At 46.5% G+C, this 17,132-nt stretch overlaps 1 protein-coding gene across 4 annotated transcripts in view; it reads right to left on the bottom strand.

Annotated features, from left to right (window-relative positions):
• LOC122873032 (NACHT, LRR and PYD domains-containing protein 3-like) overlaps nucleotides 1-17,132 on the bottom strand; it is a 41,018-nt gene that overhangs the window by 19,260 nt on the left and 4,626 nt on the right. Inside the window, exons 6-9 of one of the 4 annotated variants that reach the window (XM_044189301.1) lie at nucleotides 13,715-15,572; nucleotides 12,216-12,389; nucleotides 11,866-12,039; nucleotides 3,898-4,071 (exon numbers count right to left, since the gene is read on the bottom strand). The exons of 1 other annotated variant lie outside the window; for it this stretch is intronic. In XM_044189301.1, coding sequence (XP_044045236.1) covers nucleotides 3,898-4,071; nucleotides 11,866-12,039; nucleotides 12,216-12,389; nucleotides 13,715-15,572 — 2,380 coding nt within the window. The remainder of the gene's footprint in view (nucleotides 1-3,897; nucleotides 4,072-11,865; nucleotides 12,040-12,215; nucleotides 12,390-13,714; nucleotides 15,573-17,132) is intronic. 2 more of the 4 variants (XM_044189300.1, XM_044189303.1) reach the window with 2 other exon arrangements.

Genomic DNA, 17,132 nt, shown 5'->3' with positions numbered 1-17,132 from the left:
TCACTCCCAGAAGGAACAATAGCAGACATTGAGGATGGTTACAAGTACCTTGGAATACCACAGGCAAATGGCAACCTCGAAGAGGTAACAAGAAAGACAGCAACGGCCAAATACCTCCAACGAGTAAGGCAAGTCCTAAGAAGTCAGCTCAATGGCAAGAACAAGGCCCAGGCAATAAACAGCTACGCCCTGCCAGTGATCAGATACCCTGCGGGAATAATAAGGTGGCCAAAGGAAGAGATACAGACCACAGACGTTAGAACGCGTAAGCTCCTCACCATGTGCTCAGGGAATGTCTCAGGCAATGGGGAACAGAGGAAGACGTGCTGGAGGAGGGACCATCATGGGAGGACAAACCCCTACACGGGATGTACCACCGGAACATAACTGAAGTGGCTGATATCAAGAAGTCCTACCAATGGCTAGAGCGGGCTGGATTGAAGGACAGCACAGAGGCACTCATCATGGCTGCACAGGAGCAGGCCCTGAGCACCAGAGCAATAGAGGCCCAGATCTACCACACCAGACAAGACCCAAGGTGTAGGCTGTGCAAAGAGGCCCCTGAGACAATCCAGCACATAACTGCAGGGTGTAAGATGCTGGCAGGAAAAGCATACATGGAGCGCCATAACCAAGTAGCTGGCATAGTGTACAGGAACATCTGCACTGAGTATGGACTGGAAACCCCAAGGTCAAAGTGGGAAACACCTCCAAAGACTCACTGATCCACACCACCAGGATCTACAGCTCTGACATTGGGATGTCATTCGGGCTTGAGACGTGCAGTCGAATGGTGACAAAGAGAGGGAAGGTAGTCCACACAGAAGGGGTCTCACTCCCAGAAGGAACAATAGCATACAATGAGGATGGTTACAAGTACCTTGGAATACCACAGGCAAATGGCAACCTCGAAGAGGTAACATGGAAAACAGCAACTGCCAAATACCTCCAACGAGTAAGGCAAGTCCTAAGAAGACAGCTCAATGGAAAGAACAAGGCCCAGATGCTGGCAGGAAAAGCATACATGGAGCACCATAACCAAGTGGCTGGCATAGTGTACAGGAACATCTGCACAGAGTATGGACTGGAAACCCCAAGGTCAAAGTGGGAAACACCTCCAAAGGTGGTCGAGAACGACCAAGCCAAGATCCTGTGGGACTTCCAGATTCAGACTGACAGAATGGTAATGGCGAACCAACCAGACATCGTAGTGGTGGACAAACAGCAGAGGAAAGCTGTTGTGGTTGACGTGGCAATACCAAGTGATGGCAACATCAGGAGAAAGGAACATGAGAAACTAGAGAAATACCAAGGGCTCAGAGAAGAGCTGGAGAAGGCCTGGAAGGTGAAGGCAACAGTGGTGCCCGTGGTCATCAGAGCACTCGGGGCAGTGACCCCCAAACTGGAGGAGTGGCTACAGCAGATCCCTGGAAGAACACCAGACATCTCGGTCCAGAAAAGTGCAGTACTAGGAACAGCAAAGATACTGCGCAGAACTGTCAAGCTCCCAGGCCTCTGGTAGAGGACCCGAGCTCGAAGAATGAGACCACCCGCGGAGGGTGAAGGACGAAGGTTTTTTTTTTGGTTTTATTATGTATATATATCAGTTCTAATATGAATAAACGCTATTTTCTGATTTTTTTTTTATCAGGAATCAGCTGTATTTTTGTGGGAGTGAGATGGGACACTACAGACTAGAGACTACAGACTTTATTTATATAGCGCCAATTCATAACAGAAGTCACCTCATTGCACTTTTCCTATAGAGCAGGTCTAGACCGTACACTTTATTATTTACAGAGACCCAAACATTTCCACCATGAGCAAGCACTTGGTGACAGTGGCAAGGAAAAAACTTCCTTTAAGAGGCAGAAACCTTGAGCAGAACCAGACTTAGAGGGGGGCGACCATCCACCGCTGCCATGTTGGAGAGAGAGAGAATGTAAGAGTGGAACAGCTACGGAGAAACACAAGGAGACACTGCGTGAAAACCCAGAGGTCTTCTTCACTGACTACGCAAGACAAAAAGAAGGAAGGAAGAAGAACAACCTCATATTCTTCACTGATTCCATCTACATCTGGAAAGATACTCTGTGCAGCAATTATGCATATGTATCCAGCAAGAGCATCGGATCAGGAAGCAGATTAAAGATCTGTAAAAATTTCTGAGACAATAGTAGCCAGTCCTCCTCCTCTCTTCCCCTCACGTATGGAGTGGATAAAACTATAATTTGGAGGGGCACCTTCATTTAAGAGAGAGGCTCCATCTGTACCGAGCCATGTTTCTCTCAGAAAAATAAAATCTAGCTGATGTTCAGTGATAAGATCATTTACAACAAAAGTGCTCGGATGGAACAGAGCCATGTTTACCTTTTGATCATGTCCAAACTTTTTGGCTGGGCTGTGATTTTTCAGTGGTACAGTAATTAAACTAGACCTTGTCTTGGACTGTTTCTGTGCTTTTTCTGTCAGTGATAACAGTTTCAATATTGTAAACATCACAGTGTACATGTCTATGTACAGAGTTTTCAAGCAGCGAATTTCTTGCCGGTTTATCTATATAAGAGTATACTGTGTTGGGATTCACAATGGTTAAAGGGGGGGCACTCACTTGTGTAGGTGCGATCAATTAATTATAACTATTAATTATCAGAATTATCAAAGATAATAATAAATAACTTTAATGAATAAAGTCCTCAGGGGCACCACTCGAGAAGAGAAATGATAGCCAATTAATTGACTGAGTCTCATAAAATACACTAAACGATCAATTTGGAACTCTGATTAATAATTTAATTAATAACTATAACCAGAATTACCACCAATAACTAGTAGGTTGAAGGATTTGGAGTTCAACATAGAAGAGGTTGGCAAATTACTCACTCTTGTGAAACATTAAAGAAATTAGAATAATTATACACAAGCATTTTTTTAACAGATAAACAAAGCAAAAACACACAATGTGAAGTCTAACTCTAAATATACTAAACTACAGAACACAGGGATGTGTGTGTGTGTGTGTGTGTGTGTGTGTGTGTGTGTGTGTGTGTGCAGGTGTGCGTCCAAGATGGCTGCTTGGATCTAAGATGGCATCAAGCAAAAGAATGTGTGTATGTTTCTTTGTTCTGCCTCGTATGTCTTGCGTGCACAAGCATGAACCCACGTGGCCAGAACACGACAGCATGTGCAGAGGGAGCTTTGTAAGTTTCTCTCTGTTGGGTGTGGTTGTGGTTAAAAGGAGTTAGTTAGCATGCAAAGACCCCTGAGTCTGTCTTTAGTTTAGCCCCATCAATGTGATTTGTTTGCTTCCTGAATCCTTTTACCTCCAGGGAAAATCATGAGAACAGGTGGCAGTCTGGGGAGACCAGGGCCAAACGTACAAAAAGATGAGAAAAAAGCGGCACTCGGTCATGAACAAAGAACAACTAATTTTGTATTTAAATACGTAACATAAAACATGTGGATCAGTGTGATTTCTCATGAGTCCAGGCATCATCTCAAAATTTAAGACCTTTCATAATCCAAAATAAAACTTTTTAAGGGTCCACAGATACGTTGCTACTAAATGGATCTTGAGCTGGAGATTGTTTTGTCAACTGATGTTTCCAAGGTCAAGGATGATCTTTGACCCTCTTGATAAGTTTGTATCATGGTTTATAAACACTTGACTATTTGTCAAAAAGAATGTTTGTTGTAGGTGTCAATAAATGATCAACACCAGATCCTGGTCTGATATTAGTTAGGAGGTCAGTCTCAGATGGGACAGGGACTCTCAGCACATCACTTACTGTCTTCACTGTTATCAGCAGTGCTGCTGGTTCAGACTGTGAACCAACAGTCCTCAGCTTGTCAGTGTCACCAAGAAACAGTGTGTTAGCTCTTGCTGTCTGTTCATACCTGAGAGTGTCCAGTCTCCAGCGTGGATCCTCCAGTCCAGCAGACAGCAGCTTCACTCCTGAGTCTCCTGGATGATTGTAGCTCAGGTCCAGCTCTCTCAGATAGGAGGGGTTGGATCTCAGAGCTGAGGCCAGAGAAGTACAGCCTTCCTCTGTGATCAGACAGCCTGACAGCCTGGAGACACACACACACACACACACACACACACATAAAATGATATTTTATTTATTTTCATCTATTATTTCTTTGTCAGTGGGGATTAATTATTAATGATTAAATGAATTAAAATTATCTAAATGTTAAATTTTCTTATCAGTCCACTGCTTTGAAATTCATTGTTACTATACAGTCAAATGACACCAGAACCCGTCGTCAACAAAGTATTTTGACTTAAATCTGAATTTATTTATTTTGGAACAAGCTGTAAAACACAACACTGACATATTGATGTTGCAAATGTTTTAGCAAACAATTGCCTACTTCTGCCAAAGCTAGCACATCAGAGAAGAGCAGCAAAATGGAGTGGCAGAGGTCTGTGGAAATATTGGATTTAAAAGTTGGCTTCGGACTTCCGGTGTGGCCGCGGTAGGGAATTTAAGCATAGCTACAAGCTCCGCTCCAGTCAGTTCTAAAACTACCTTTTACTCCAAGTATTGATAACTCAGTGACTGTGTTTGATAAGAATGAGATGGGTGAGATCACAAAGAGCATACAAGGCTCTATCAAAACCAGGGAACAAACACTTCAACAACTCAAGGTCAACAGCTCTGAAGACAAAGAAAATGGCGGCAAGTTGCTACCAGACAATAAAGAGAAAAACCAGGCAGGTGAGTTACTCAGGGAATTAACATCAATCGCAAAGGACATGCGGGAAGTTAAACACAACATGCATAAGGCCTTCTTGGATTTTCAAGTCGATCTTAGAAGAGACATAAGAGAAGATTTAAATGCACTAAAACAAGATATTAGCCTGAAGCCAACAGAGACCACAACAACCCTACAAGCTCAAGACTATGCTATCAATTTAGCTGAGGCACGCATAGCTGAATTGAAAGTCAGCAGCACAGTGACTAAAGATGCCCTTTTGCTCCTTCTCAAAACAAAACAAGCTGCAAGAAAAACTGAATTAAAAGGCTAAAAGAAAAAGGAGTCCGCTTTCAAACTCCCATCACAAGAATCTGCATCCATTGGATCACCAGTACACTGAGCTACAAAAACACTCAGGAGGCTGCACACAAGTTGAGGGCAAGCGGAATTGACTTGGAGATCCCGAAGGATCAGTCAGTGTCAATCAGTGTTCCTCCGATGCTCTTCTGTGGACACAGGACGTCCTGGAGGGGCTATGAGCCGAGCTGCCGCTAACGTTTGTTCAGCTTGTTTCTCTGATAACTTAAGATCCACATGTCCGATGACTAAAATCCTTCATCTGGTTAAAATATAAATATAATATATATGACGCATTTGCAAATGGGGTATGATGCCAGAAACAGGTGACCGTTACCTTGATTAAAATTACAAATCTCTCTGGGTTTGAAAATTGTTGCAAACATTTGGGATATTATAAGTACACAACTCAACCACATAAATAACATAGGTCTAGTCATTTTTATACATTTTAATGTGGAAAAGTTACATATTATACCTTTAATATAATCGACTGGATGGATAAATATCAAGCTAATGGACCCAATAGTTGGACCCACTAGGAGGTATGGAAGACGGGCAAAGGATTTTCATTCCACCACTAGAAGGTGGCTTATGAGAGGCTTATGGTTAGCTTTAAGCTGCAGAGGGAGAGGTGGGGGAGTTGCTCAGGTGAGCAGCATCAAGGAGAGATAATTGGCGCAGCTGAACCCAGTGAACTAATTATTCTCTCCTTAAATACAGTAGCATGCTGGACTGTGGGGAGAGGCGGTTGGAGAGCGGATGGAAGAAGAGCCAGAAAAGAAAGCAAGAACGACCAAAAATAAAGAACCTACACTGCAACACTGGTGTCAGCGTGGTGTCTCAGGGCCAAGACGAACTCTCTGTAGCACGATTACGCTACAATTGGCGCCCAACGTAACTTGGCTCTGAGAGTACTATGACGGATCCGCAGCAAATGCAGCCGGTGGCAATGCTGGCCCAGATGCTGGGTGAAATTGTGGCGATGCACCAGGAGCAGGCAGCGGTGAATAGACAACAGCTGGAAAGGATGCAGGATCAGGCGGATAAGCAGACCCAGCTGCTGGCAAGCCTGGTGTCCCAGCCGGGGGCCTCACTACCGCCATCCCCACCACTCGCCCTCTCCGGCATCACCCTCCACAAGATGTCGGCGGCGGATGACCCCCAGTCGTTCCTGGAAATGTTCGAGGCGACGGCAGTGGCATGTGGATTGCCGGCGACAGAGTGGTCTGTGCGGCTGCTGCCACTGCTGTCCGGGGAAGCGCAGACAGCGGCGCTCGGATTCCCGGCCGCCGTGCGGCGGAGCTTCCCGGACGTGAGGAGGGCCGTGCTAGATCGGCTGGGATTCTCCAGCGAAGATCACCGCCGCCGGTTCCGGAGCATGAGGCTGGGGCCCGCGGATCGCCCGTTCGTCTATGCACAGCAACTGAGAGATGCAGCGACGAGGTGGCTGCAGCCAGGGGAATCCTCGGAGGAGGGGCGGCTGGGACACGATTATTGGGGAGCAATTCGCGGAGGGACTCCCTGCCGGGGTGGCTGAGTGGGTGAAGTGCCACCACCCCATGGATCTGACGGCGGCGGTCACGCTGGCAGAGGATTACCTGGCTGTACACCCCCGAAGCCAGACATCACAGGACCGCCCCCTGGAGGCTGCCCGACCAACACCAGCACCGCGGAAAAGGGGCATGGGGCCGCCGCATGGGCCACCTGCACGTCCCAGCCCCATGCCACGCGCTAACCCTCTCTCTTCTCCCTCTCTCTCCCAGGGTCCAGCTGCTACAGTTGCGGCTCATGACCTGCAGGGGGCTCCTCGAACGCTGGGGCAGGAGTGCTGGAGGTGTGGGCGGCCCAGACACTGCCGACGTGACTGCCCACTCATGGAGGTCGGACAAGTGATTCGGGTTGCCGGCTCTCCAACACCCTCCCCCGGCCCAGGGGCGACATACTGTGTCCCGGTAAGAATCCAAGGGGTATACACCGGGCAATGGTGGATTCGGGCTGTACACAGTCCATTATTCACCAGAACCTGGTTCGACCCAGGGCTTTGGTGGAGGCTTGCTGGGTGGATATTAAGTGTATACATGGGGATATTCACAGATACCCTGTAGTGCCGGTGGAAATTAGACATCAAGGGAGAAAGTTTAGTGTTAAGGCAGCGGTTATTCCCGCTGACGCACCCCTGATTTTGGGTACAGATTGGCTTGGGTTTGATAGGCTAGTGAGGCACTGTGTGGGGTGCGTTCACGACCGTCAGGGACATGGGATGTGTGTGCTGTGCTTAGTGGTGACGCGAGGTTGTCTGATGCTGCAGATGGGGAGGAGGAACCGGCGGCGCCTCCACAGGAGACGCCACAGGCTCCTGTGTTACCCTCCACGGAAGATTTTCCACTGGAGCAGTCTCGTGACGACACTCTACGCTTTGCCTTCGACCAAGTGACAAGAATTGATGGTCATGTGGTGCGCCCTGACGCAGCCCAGTCATATCCACAGTTTTCAGTGATCAGGGACAGACTGTACAGAGTGAGTCGTGACACTCAGACAGGGGAAGAATTAACGCAATTGTTGGTACCAAAAAGCCGTCGGGAAACAGTTTTCCAGGCGGCTCATTACAACCCAATGGCCGGGCATATGGGGTGTAATAAAACACTAGACCGGATAATGGCCCGATTCTATTGGCCTGGGATTTGGGGAGACGTTCGCCGTTGGTGTGCGTCTTGTCCCGAATGTCAGATGGTTAATCAACCAGCCATCCCGAGAGCGCCTTTGCACCCATTACCATTGATAGAGGTCCCATTTGAACGCCTAGGTATGGACCTCATTGGGCCATTTTACCGGAGTGCACGTGGATATCGCTTTGTGCTAGTGTTAGTGGACTATGCAACTCGATATCCCGAAGCAGTGCCATTGCGCACAATCTCGGCAAAGAGTGTGGCGCAGGCACTGTTTTAGGTCATCTCCCGAGTCGGGATCCCGAAAGAGATCCTGACTGACCAGGGCACCTCATTCATGTCACGCACACTGAGAGAACTTTACAGATTATTGGGCATCAAGTCGATTCGAACCAGTGTATACCACCCTCAGACGGACGGGCTCGTTGAGCGTCTGAACAAAACTTTGAAGTCCATGATCTGTAAATTTGTGCACGAGGATGAGCACAATTGGGATAGGTGGCTAGATCCTCTGTTGTTCGCAGTGCAGGGGAGGTGCCCCAGGCCTCCACGGGATTTTCTCCCTTTGAGCTGCTGTTTGGCAGAAACCCACGGGGTCCTGGACCTAGTTAGAGAAAACTGGGAGGAGGGTCCAAGCCCCAGTAAAAACGAAGTTCAGCACGTCCTGGACCTGAGAGCAAAACTCCACACGTTAGGGCAGTTGTCACGGGAGAATTTGCTCCAGGCTCAGGAGCGTCAACAACGCCTGTACAACAGAGGGGCTAGATTAAGACAATTCACGCGGGAGATAAAGTGCTTGTATTACTCCTTCGTCCAGCTCCAAATTACTCGCCAGGTGGCAAGGACCCTTTGTGGTCACACGGCGTGTGGGCGACGTGGACTATGAGGTGGTGCGGTCGGATTGGGGAGGGGCAACGCAGATCTATCACCTCAACCTCCTAAAAGTATGGAGAGAGGCGGAGCCTGTTGCTCTGGTGACGACGGTGGGTGAGAGAGATGAGTTCGGGCCTGAGGTTTCAAAATCGACCAGTGCCGCCTCGCTCCCTTTTGAAAACCATCTCACACTGTCCCAGAGAACAGACGTTGCCGAGTTGCAAGGGCGTTTTGCCGACGTGTTCTCCCCCCTTCCGGGTCGCACCAACTTCATAGAGCACCACATTGAGACTCACCCGGGAGTGACGGTGCGTTCACGGCCCTACCGGTTGCCTGAGCACAAATGGAAAATGGTGCAGGAAGAATTAAAGGCCATGCTGAAGATGGGGGTAATAGAAGAGTCCAACAGTGCCTGGTGTAGCCCCATCGTTCTTGTAGGCAAGAAGGATGGGACCATACGGTTCTGTGTGGACTACCGCAAAGTAAATGAAGTGTCACGATTTGATGTCTATCCAATGCCTCGGGTCGAAGAGCTCCTGGATCGGTTGGGCACCGCTCGTTTTTTCACGACGCTGGACTTGACCAAGGGCTACTGGCAGATTCCCTTGTCTCCAGAGTCTAAGGAAAAGACGGCTTTCTCTACTCCGTATGGGTTGTACCAATTTACCACACTTCCGTTCGGGTTGTTCAGGGCGCCGGCCACCTTCCAACGCCTCATGGACAGAGTACTGCGTCCGCATGCTGCATATGCAGCCGCCTACCTAGATGATGTTATCATCCACAGTGACAGCTGGGCGGAGCATGTGCGGCGGGTGGCTGCGGTGCTCGGGACATTGAGGCAGGCCAGTCTCACCGCCAACCCGAAGAATTGTGCGGTTGGACGGAGGGAGGTACGGTATCTGGGGTACCACTTGGGCGGAGGGCAGGTGCGCCCCCAGGTAGACAAGACGGCTGCAATTGCCGCCTGCCCAAAGCCTAAGTCAAAAAAAGAGGTGAGGCAGTTCCTGGGGCTGGCCGGCTATTACCGGCGATTCATTCCCAACTTCGCAGAGCTGACCAGTCCTTTGACCGATCTCACCTGGAAAGGTGCCTCAGATCCGGTCCAGTGGACGGAGCGGTGCCAACTGGCGTTCGAGAGGGTAAAGCAAGCCCTCTGTGGGGAGCCTCTCCTCCACACACCTGACTTTTCTCTCCCTTTTGTTCTGCAGACTGATGCGTCGAACAGGGAGTGGGGGCCGTTTGTCCCAGCAGGTGCAGGGTGTTGACCGCCCGGTCGTATACATCAGCCGGAAGCTGTCAGAGCGGGAGGCCAGGTACAGTACAATCGAAAAAGAGTGCCTGGCCATCCGGTGGGCGGTCGAGGCCCTGCGGTATTACCTGCTTGGGTGCCCATTCACCCTCTGTTCGGACCATGCCCCCTCCAGTGGCTCCACCGCATGAAGGATGCCAACGCCCGGATCACACGGTGGTATCTGGCCCTCCAGCCTTTTAAGTTCAAAGTGATCCATAGGCCGGGGGCGCAGATGGCCGTGGCCGACTTCCTCTCCCGTTCCCATGGGGGGGGGGGAGTAGGTTGGGCCGGATGGCTACCCGGCCTAAGTCGGGCGGTGGGGGTATGTGGAGGTGGGTATGGTTAGCTTTAAGCTGCAGAGGGAGAGGTGGGGGAGTTGCTCAGGTGAGCAGCATCAAGGAGAGATAATTGGCGCAGCTGAACCCAGTGAACTAATTATTCTCTCCTTAAATACAGTAGCATGCTGGACTGTGGGGAGAGGCGGTTGGAGAGCGGATGGAAGAAGAGCCAGAAAAGAAAGCAAGAACGACCAAAAATAAAGAACCTACACTGCAACACTGGTGTCAGCGTGGTATCTCAGGGCCAAGACGAACTCTCGGTAGCACGATTACGCTACACTACCAGACAAAATCCTTTATCTTAATATTAGAATATGGTGAAATGAATTACCCCAAACATGAATCAAGTTCTCAACCCTGCTAAGAGGACCAGATTTTTAACGAAACTATATTAGATAAAATCAACAGCTGCCCTTCCTGCCCTGCCCGACTCACCACACGAGCCAGCTGCCTTTCCTGTCCTGTCTGCCTCACCACACAAGTAAGCTGCTTTACTGGTTTTGCCAAACACGCTACACGAGCCAAGCCAGAACCTACACTCACCGTCTCCATCCTCTGAGTCCAGTCAGTTCTCCAAGGACTGTGACTACTAACATCACTACTGGCTACACCGGATTCGCCCGCTCTGAAAGAGCACTTATCAACCTGTCGTATTATAATAAAAACTGTCACTACAACTATCCAGTTCTCCACGTTCCTGTGTTCTGCATTTGGGTCCTTAGATTGTGCATTATATGACAAAATGTGCATCAGAAACACATTCCAATGTAATCCTTGGTCCCCCATTGTTATGTATGTACTTCTTTCATGCTTGAAAGGTCTTCATGTTCATATGATGTCAATTTTGTTTATTTAGTTTTTGTTCACGCTCTTGAAAAGTCAAAAGAATTACAAAAAACGACAGTTGGTTTAGCCCCAGGCAAAAATGTCTTTATCATTGCGGGTAGACCGCAGACATCTGTGAGATCACAAATGTCTTTTAAGATGCAGCCAGCTGTACTGGGAACGCCATGTGACCGAATCACAGAGTATCATACAGAGTGCTGAGGTTAAAAAAGGGGCTAAGTCTCCACCAACTCTTGAGAAAAATATCTGGCTCTTAAGCAGATGGAAGTTCCACTTTCTTCATCAGCTAGTGTCTGACTGGTGTTTGCTGCAGTTTACAGTGGGTTTATCAGAGCTTGTTTGATGAAAACTGAGCTGAAAAAGGTGCTGATGAGAGCGGTGAGACTGAATAAAACAGTAAAGTTGTGGGTCATAAAAACAAAACAATCAGCTGAAAGATCCTTAAACGGTCCTTAGAGCTGAGAGGTAGTGCAAAGTCATGTGATAATTCTCTGTGGGTTTGTCACTATGAGCTTCACCTTTCATGTTACATGGTCATTTGATCCATTGTTAAAATAAAAATACTGAATAGAGCAGGTTTAATAATTGTCGAAATTATGAAATATGAAATTATGATGGCTTCGCAAAGACATTATCATCATTACCAGAAAAAGTTTCTGAAAAATTGGAACTGCAGTGTTTTTGAGTATAATCTATGCTGTTAAACATGTTGGGTGTCTTTGTTTAAGAGACATTAACTTGTATGTCAAGCAACATTTTATCTGTTAAACAGAAGCTGAATGCTGACCTGAGAGATTCCAGTGTACAGTGTGGATTCTCCAGTCCAGCAGAGAGCAGCTTCGCTCCTGAATCCTGCAGGTTGTTGTTACTCAGGTCCAGCTCTCTCAGACCAGAGGACTGGGAGCTGAGAACTGAGGACAGAGCGTCACAGCTTCTCTCCGACAGATTACAGCAACTCACCCTAAAATATATATACAGTACATAATTGAAAACATTGCTCTCTGTATTTGATATCACTTAAGCTTATATTTTGGTAGGCAGTGCGTTAATAAAAGAGAAGTGGTAAAATGACTGAAGAAAAATGACAACACCATGTGATAGTTATGGTTCACCCTCTGTAGGTTTATTAATCCTGACCTGAGAGTCTCCAGTGTACAGTATGGACTCTCCAGTCCAGCAGAGAGCAGCGTCCAACCTGAATCCTGCAGGTCGTTGTTACTCAGGTCCAGCTCTCTCAGACTAGAGGACTTGGAGCTGAGAACTGAGGACAGAGCTTCACAGCTTCTCTCTGACAGATTACAGCCACTCAGCCTAAAATATATGTAAAGTACACATGTGAAAACATTTCTCTCTGTATTTGATATGACTTAAGCTTATATTTCAGTAGGCACTGCTTTAATAAAAGAGAAGTAGTAAAATGACTGAGGAAAAATTACAACAACACCATGTGACAGTTATGGTTCAGCCTTTACAGGTTTATTAGTCCAGATCGATCTCAGTTTGTAACAGTGAGTCCTCCGTGCACGCCAAAGTTAGTCACGGAGTTCCACAAGGTTCGGTGCTTGGACCGATTCTATTCACCTTATATATGCTTCCTCTAGAAAGTATTATTAGGAAGAACTCCATAAACTTTCATTGCTATGCAGATAATACCCAATTATGTCTATCGATCAAGTCAGATGAAACTAACCAGTTAACTAAACTTCACGCATGCCTTAAGGACATAAAGACCTGGATGACCTGCAACTTTCTGATGTTAAACTCTGATCTGGTGTTGATCATTTATTGTACTTGGTCCCAAACACCTCAAAGACAAATTATCTTAAGATATAGTTATTCTAGATGGCATTGCCCCTGCCTCCAGCAGCACCGTAAGGAACCTCGGAGTTATCTTTGATCAGGATTTGTCCTTTGACTCCCACATGAAACAAACTTCAAGGACTGCCTTTTTTCACCTACATAATATTGCAAAAATCAGGCACATCCTGTCTCAAAATGATGCCGAAAAATTTGTGCATGCATTTGTTACTTCTAAGCTGGACTACTGCAATTCCTTATTATCTGGCTGCCTGAATAAGTCCCTTAAGACTGTCCAGTTGATCCAGAATGCTGCAGCACGTGTACTGACAAAAACTAGGAAAATAGATCATATCTCTCCAATATTAGCTTCTCTGCACTGGCTCCCTGTAAAATTTAGAATAGAATTTAAAATCCTTCTCCTCACCTACAAAGGTCTTAATGGTCTGGCACCATTGTATCTTAAAGATCTCATAATACCATATTATCTGACTAGAACACTGCGCTTGACATCTCTCTCCCGTAGTTCTGTGCTTTCTCGTTTCTCTCTTCTCTCCTTCTATCGCTTTCAGCAGACATTTCTGCCTCCGGAGCTGCAGAGTCTGGATCTGTGGTTGTGGGCCACCTGCTGGCCCCGTGTTCCTGCTCGACAACTGCTACTACATAATATTAACACTACAATTACTATTCTACTATATTAAAAAAAATAAAAATTTCTACATGGTCTTTGCATTGCGCCTTTCAATTGATCAACTAATCAATTCATTAATTCTTTAATTAGTTGAGAACAATCCTACACATCTGATACAGTTAGTATCTGCAGTTATCTGTGCACTTACAGAGCTTTGTTGGAGGCTTTGACCACTGGCAGCAGCCTCAGAAGAGCCTCCTCTGAAGCAGAGTATTTCTTCAGGTCAAACACGTCCAGATCTTTTTCTGATGACAGTAAGATGAAGCCCAGAGCTGACCACTGAGCAGGAGACAGTTTATCTGTGAAGAGACTTCCTGAACTCAGGGACTGTTGGATCTGCTCCACTAGAGAACGATCATTCAGTTCATTCAGACAGTGGAACAGATTGATGTTTCTCTCTGCAGACAGATTCTCACTGATCTTCTTCTTGATGTACTCGACTGTTTCCTGATTGGTCTCTGAGCTTCTTTTTTTTTTCAGCAGACCTCGTAGGAGAGTCTGATTGGGCTGCAGAGAAAGACCCAGGAGGAAGCGGAGGAACAAGTCCAGGTGTCCATTTGGACTCTGTAAAGCCTTGTCAATAGCAAACCTGTGGACCTCTGTTGTAGATGTTTTTCTGAAAACCATTCGCACATGTTCACCACAAGTTTGCCCTGGCTCAGACATCACATTCTTGTTTTTCTTAATGAGTGCCCTCACTACATGCAAAGCAGCCAGAAACTCCTGAACACTCAAATGGACGAAGCTAAACATCTTGTCTTCATCATTCTTCCTCCCACGTTCCTCTTTAAAGACCTCTGTGAAAACTCCTGAGTACACCGAGGCTCCACTGACATCAATGCTGCTCTCTTTTAGGTCTTCCTCATAGAAGATCAGGTTGCCCTTTTCCAACTGGTGGAAAGCTAGTTTTGCTAATGACTTAATGTACTGAATGCACTTTTTTTGGTCATACTTCTCTTTTGTCTGATCTATCTGAAACCTCAAGAATTCTGCATACATCTCAGTCAGGGTCTTGGGCAGCTCTCCTCCCTCTCTGGTCTTCAACACATCCTCCAGAACTGTAGCAGTGATCCAGCAGAAGACTGGGATGTGGCACATGATGTGGAGGCTTCGTGATGTCTTGATGTGGGAGATGATTCTGCTGGCCTGCTCTTCATCTGTGAATCTCTTCCTGAAGTACTCCTCCTTCTGTGGGTCAGTGAACCCTCGGACCTCTGTCACCATGTCAACACACTCAGGAGGGATCTGATTGGCTGCTGCAGGTCGTGTGGTTATCCAGAGGCGAGCAGAGGGAAGCAGATTTCTCTTGATGAGGTTTGTCAGCAGCACATCCACTGAGGTGGACTCTGTCACATCAAAGTCTGCATCCTGGTTTTTATTGGTAGAGCAGTCCAGTTGAAGTCGGCTCTCATCCAGTCCATCCAAAACAAACAGAAGTTTGAATTTGCTCTTGTCATAGTTTGTGTTTCCTGATGACTGCAGAGTTGTAAAGATGTGATTAAGAGCTTCTTCCTTGATGTCTCTGGTCTCCCTGATACATTTATGAATGAGCTCTGCCAAACAAAACTTTTCTCCCTTCCTTAAATTCAGCTGGCGGAAGGTGAAGGGGAATACAAGATGCACATCTTGGTTGTTTCTTTCTTCAGCCCAGTCCAATACAAACTTGTGCATAAGAAATGTTTTTCCAATTCCTGCGATCCCATTGGTCAGCACTGTTCTTATGGGTCTGTATTCTCCAGAGGGGTGTTTGAACATGTCACTGGGTTTAATTGGTTTCTCTGTTTCCATTGGCTTCACCACCGCCTCAATCTGCCTGACCTCATGCTGTGTGTTGATGTGTACGTCAACCCCAGCTGTGATGTACAGCTCTGTGTAGATATCAACCAGACGCTCCTTCATCTGCATCCACCCTTCTTGTGCACACATGAACTTGTCCTGAAGGTTTGATTGAAGCATGTGTTGGTAATATGCGATGGGTTGTGGCTCTGGTACCGGAACCATGACGCCTGTGTTGAACATAAATATAAAAAATATAAAGTATTAGGTTTGTCTAGCAATGTCCAGCAAATGTAGCAAGTACAAAAATGTTCTTTTACTAAAGGATTTCTTCCTAAGAAAAACAAACACATCTTTTCTCTTTAAATAACAGAAATGGAGCCAGCTTAAATGTTTTTATGGCCAACCAAACATATTTGATACAGTTAGTAATGTCTCTGTGTTAGTTTGGGCAGAGCGAAGCATTGAAGTCATGCTTGACTGCTTGATTCACAATCAGTGGCCCATTCTTTAGCTGCTTGGCTACCAGCTGACTAGTAACTTCCAATTATATCCATGCAGGTGTACAGAGCTGCCTTTATAACCTCACACTGAGGAGCCCATCATGCCAAACTAGACACAAAACAAACTGGGTTGGGAAAGAATTAGGAGGCAGTACAGTAATTGTATAGTATTTGTTATTTATTATGTTATACAGTTGTATGCAAAAGTTTAGGAACCCCTGACAATTTCCATGATTTTCATTTATAAATATTTGGGTGTTTGGATCAGCAATTTCATTTCGATCTATCAAATAACTGAAGGACACAGTAATATTTCAGTAGTGAAATGAGATTTATTGGATTAACAGAAAATGTGCAATATGCATCAAAACGAAATTAGACAGGTGCATAAATTTGGGCACCCCAACAGAAAAATCACATCAATATTTAGTAAAGCCTCCTTTAGCAGAAATAACAGCCTCTAGACGCTTCCTATAGCATGTAATGAGTGTCTGGATTCTGGATGAATGTATTTTGGACCATTCCTCCTTACAAAACATCTCCAGTTCAGTTAGGTTTGATGGTTGCCGAGCATGGACAGCCCGCTTCAAATCACCCCACAGATGTTCAATGATATTCAGGTCTGGGGACTGGGATGGCCATTCCAGAACATTGTACTTGTTCCTCTGCATAAAGGCCAGAGTAGATTTTGAGCAGTGTTTTGGGTCGTTGTCTTGTTGAAATATCCAGCCCCGGTGTAACTTCAACTTTGTGACTGATTCCTCAACATTATTCTCAAGAATCTGCTGATATTGAGTGGAATCCATGCGACCCTCAACTTTAACCAGATTCCCAGTACCGGCACTGGCCACACAACCCCACAGCATGATGGAACCTCCACCAAATTTTACTGTGGGTAGCAAGTGTTTTTCTTGGAACGTTGCACAGTGACACCATCTGCAGCAAGTTGATGTTGTAGGTCTTTGGAGGTGGTCTGTGGGCTGTTTTTGACCGTTCTCACCATCCTTCTGTGGTAGTTTTGGTGTTGTACACATGGTGTTGTTCCTGGCCAAGCCCTTGACTGAGTTTATCTTGGATTCTTTGTTCTCTGGTGAACCTTGTTTGGATTTTGGAATTTTGGATTTTTGGATTTTGGCTTTTGTCTGCTCATTACCTGTCTGCTCACCTCTGCCTGTTCTTGCCTGCATTCCACCCAACAATAAACACGGTAGTCATCCAGCTACTTCCGCTTCCTCGTCATCTGCTTTCGGGTCCACATACCTCCATACAGCTCGCCTCACGACACCT

The sequence above is a fragment of the Siniperca chuatsi genome, linkage group LG3 (genome assembly GCF_020085105.1).
Source record: "Siniperca chuatsi isolate FFG_IHB_CAS linkage group LG3, ASM2008510v1, whole genome shotgun sequence".
In the NCBI taxonomy this organism is placed as follows: Eukaryota; Metazoa; Chordata; class Actinopteri; order Centrarchiformes; family Sinipercidae; genus Siniperca; species Siniperca chuatsi.
This window is presented reverse-complemented; position numbering and strand designations above follow the sequence as displayed.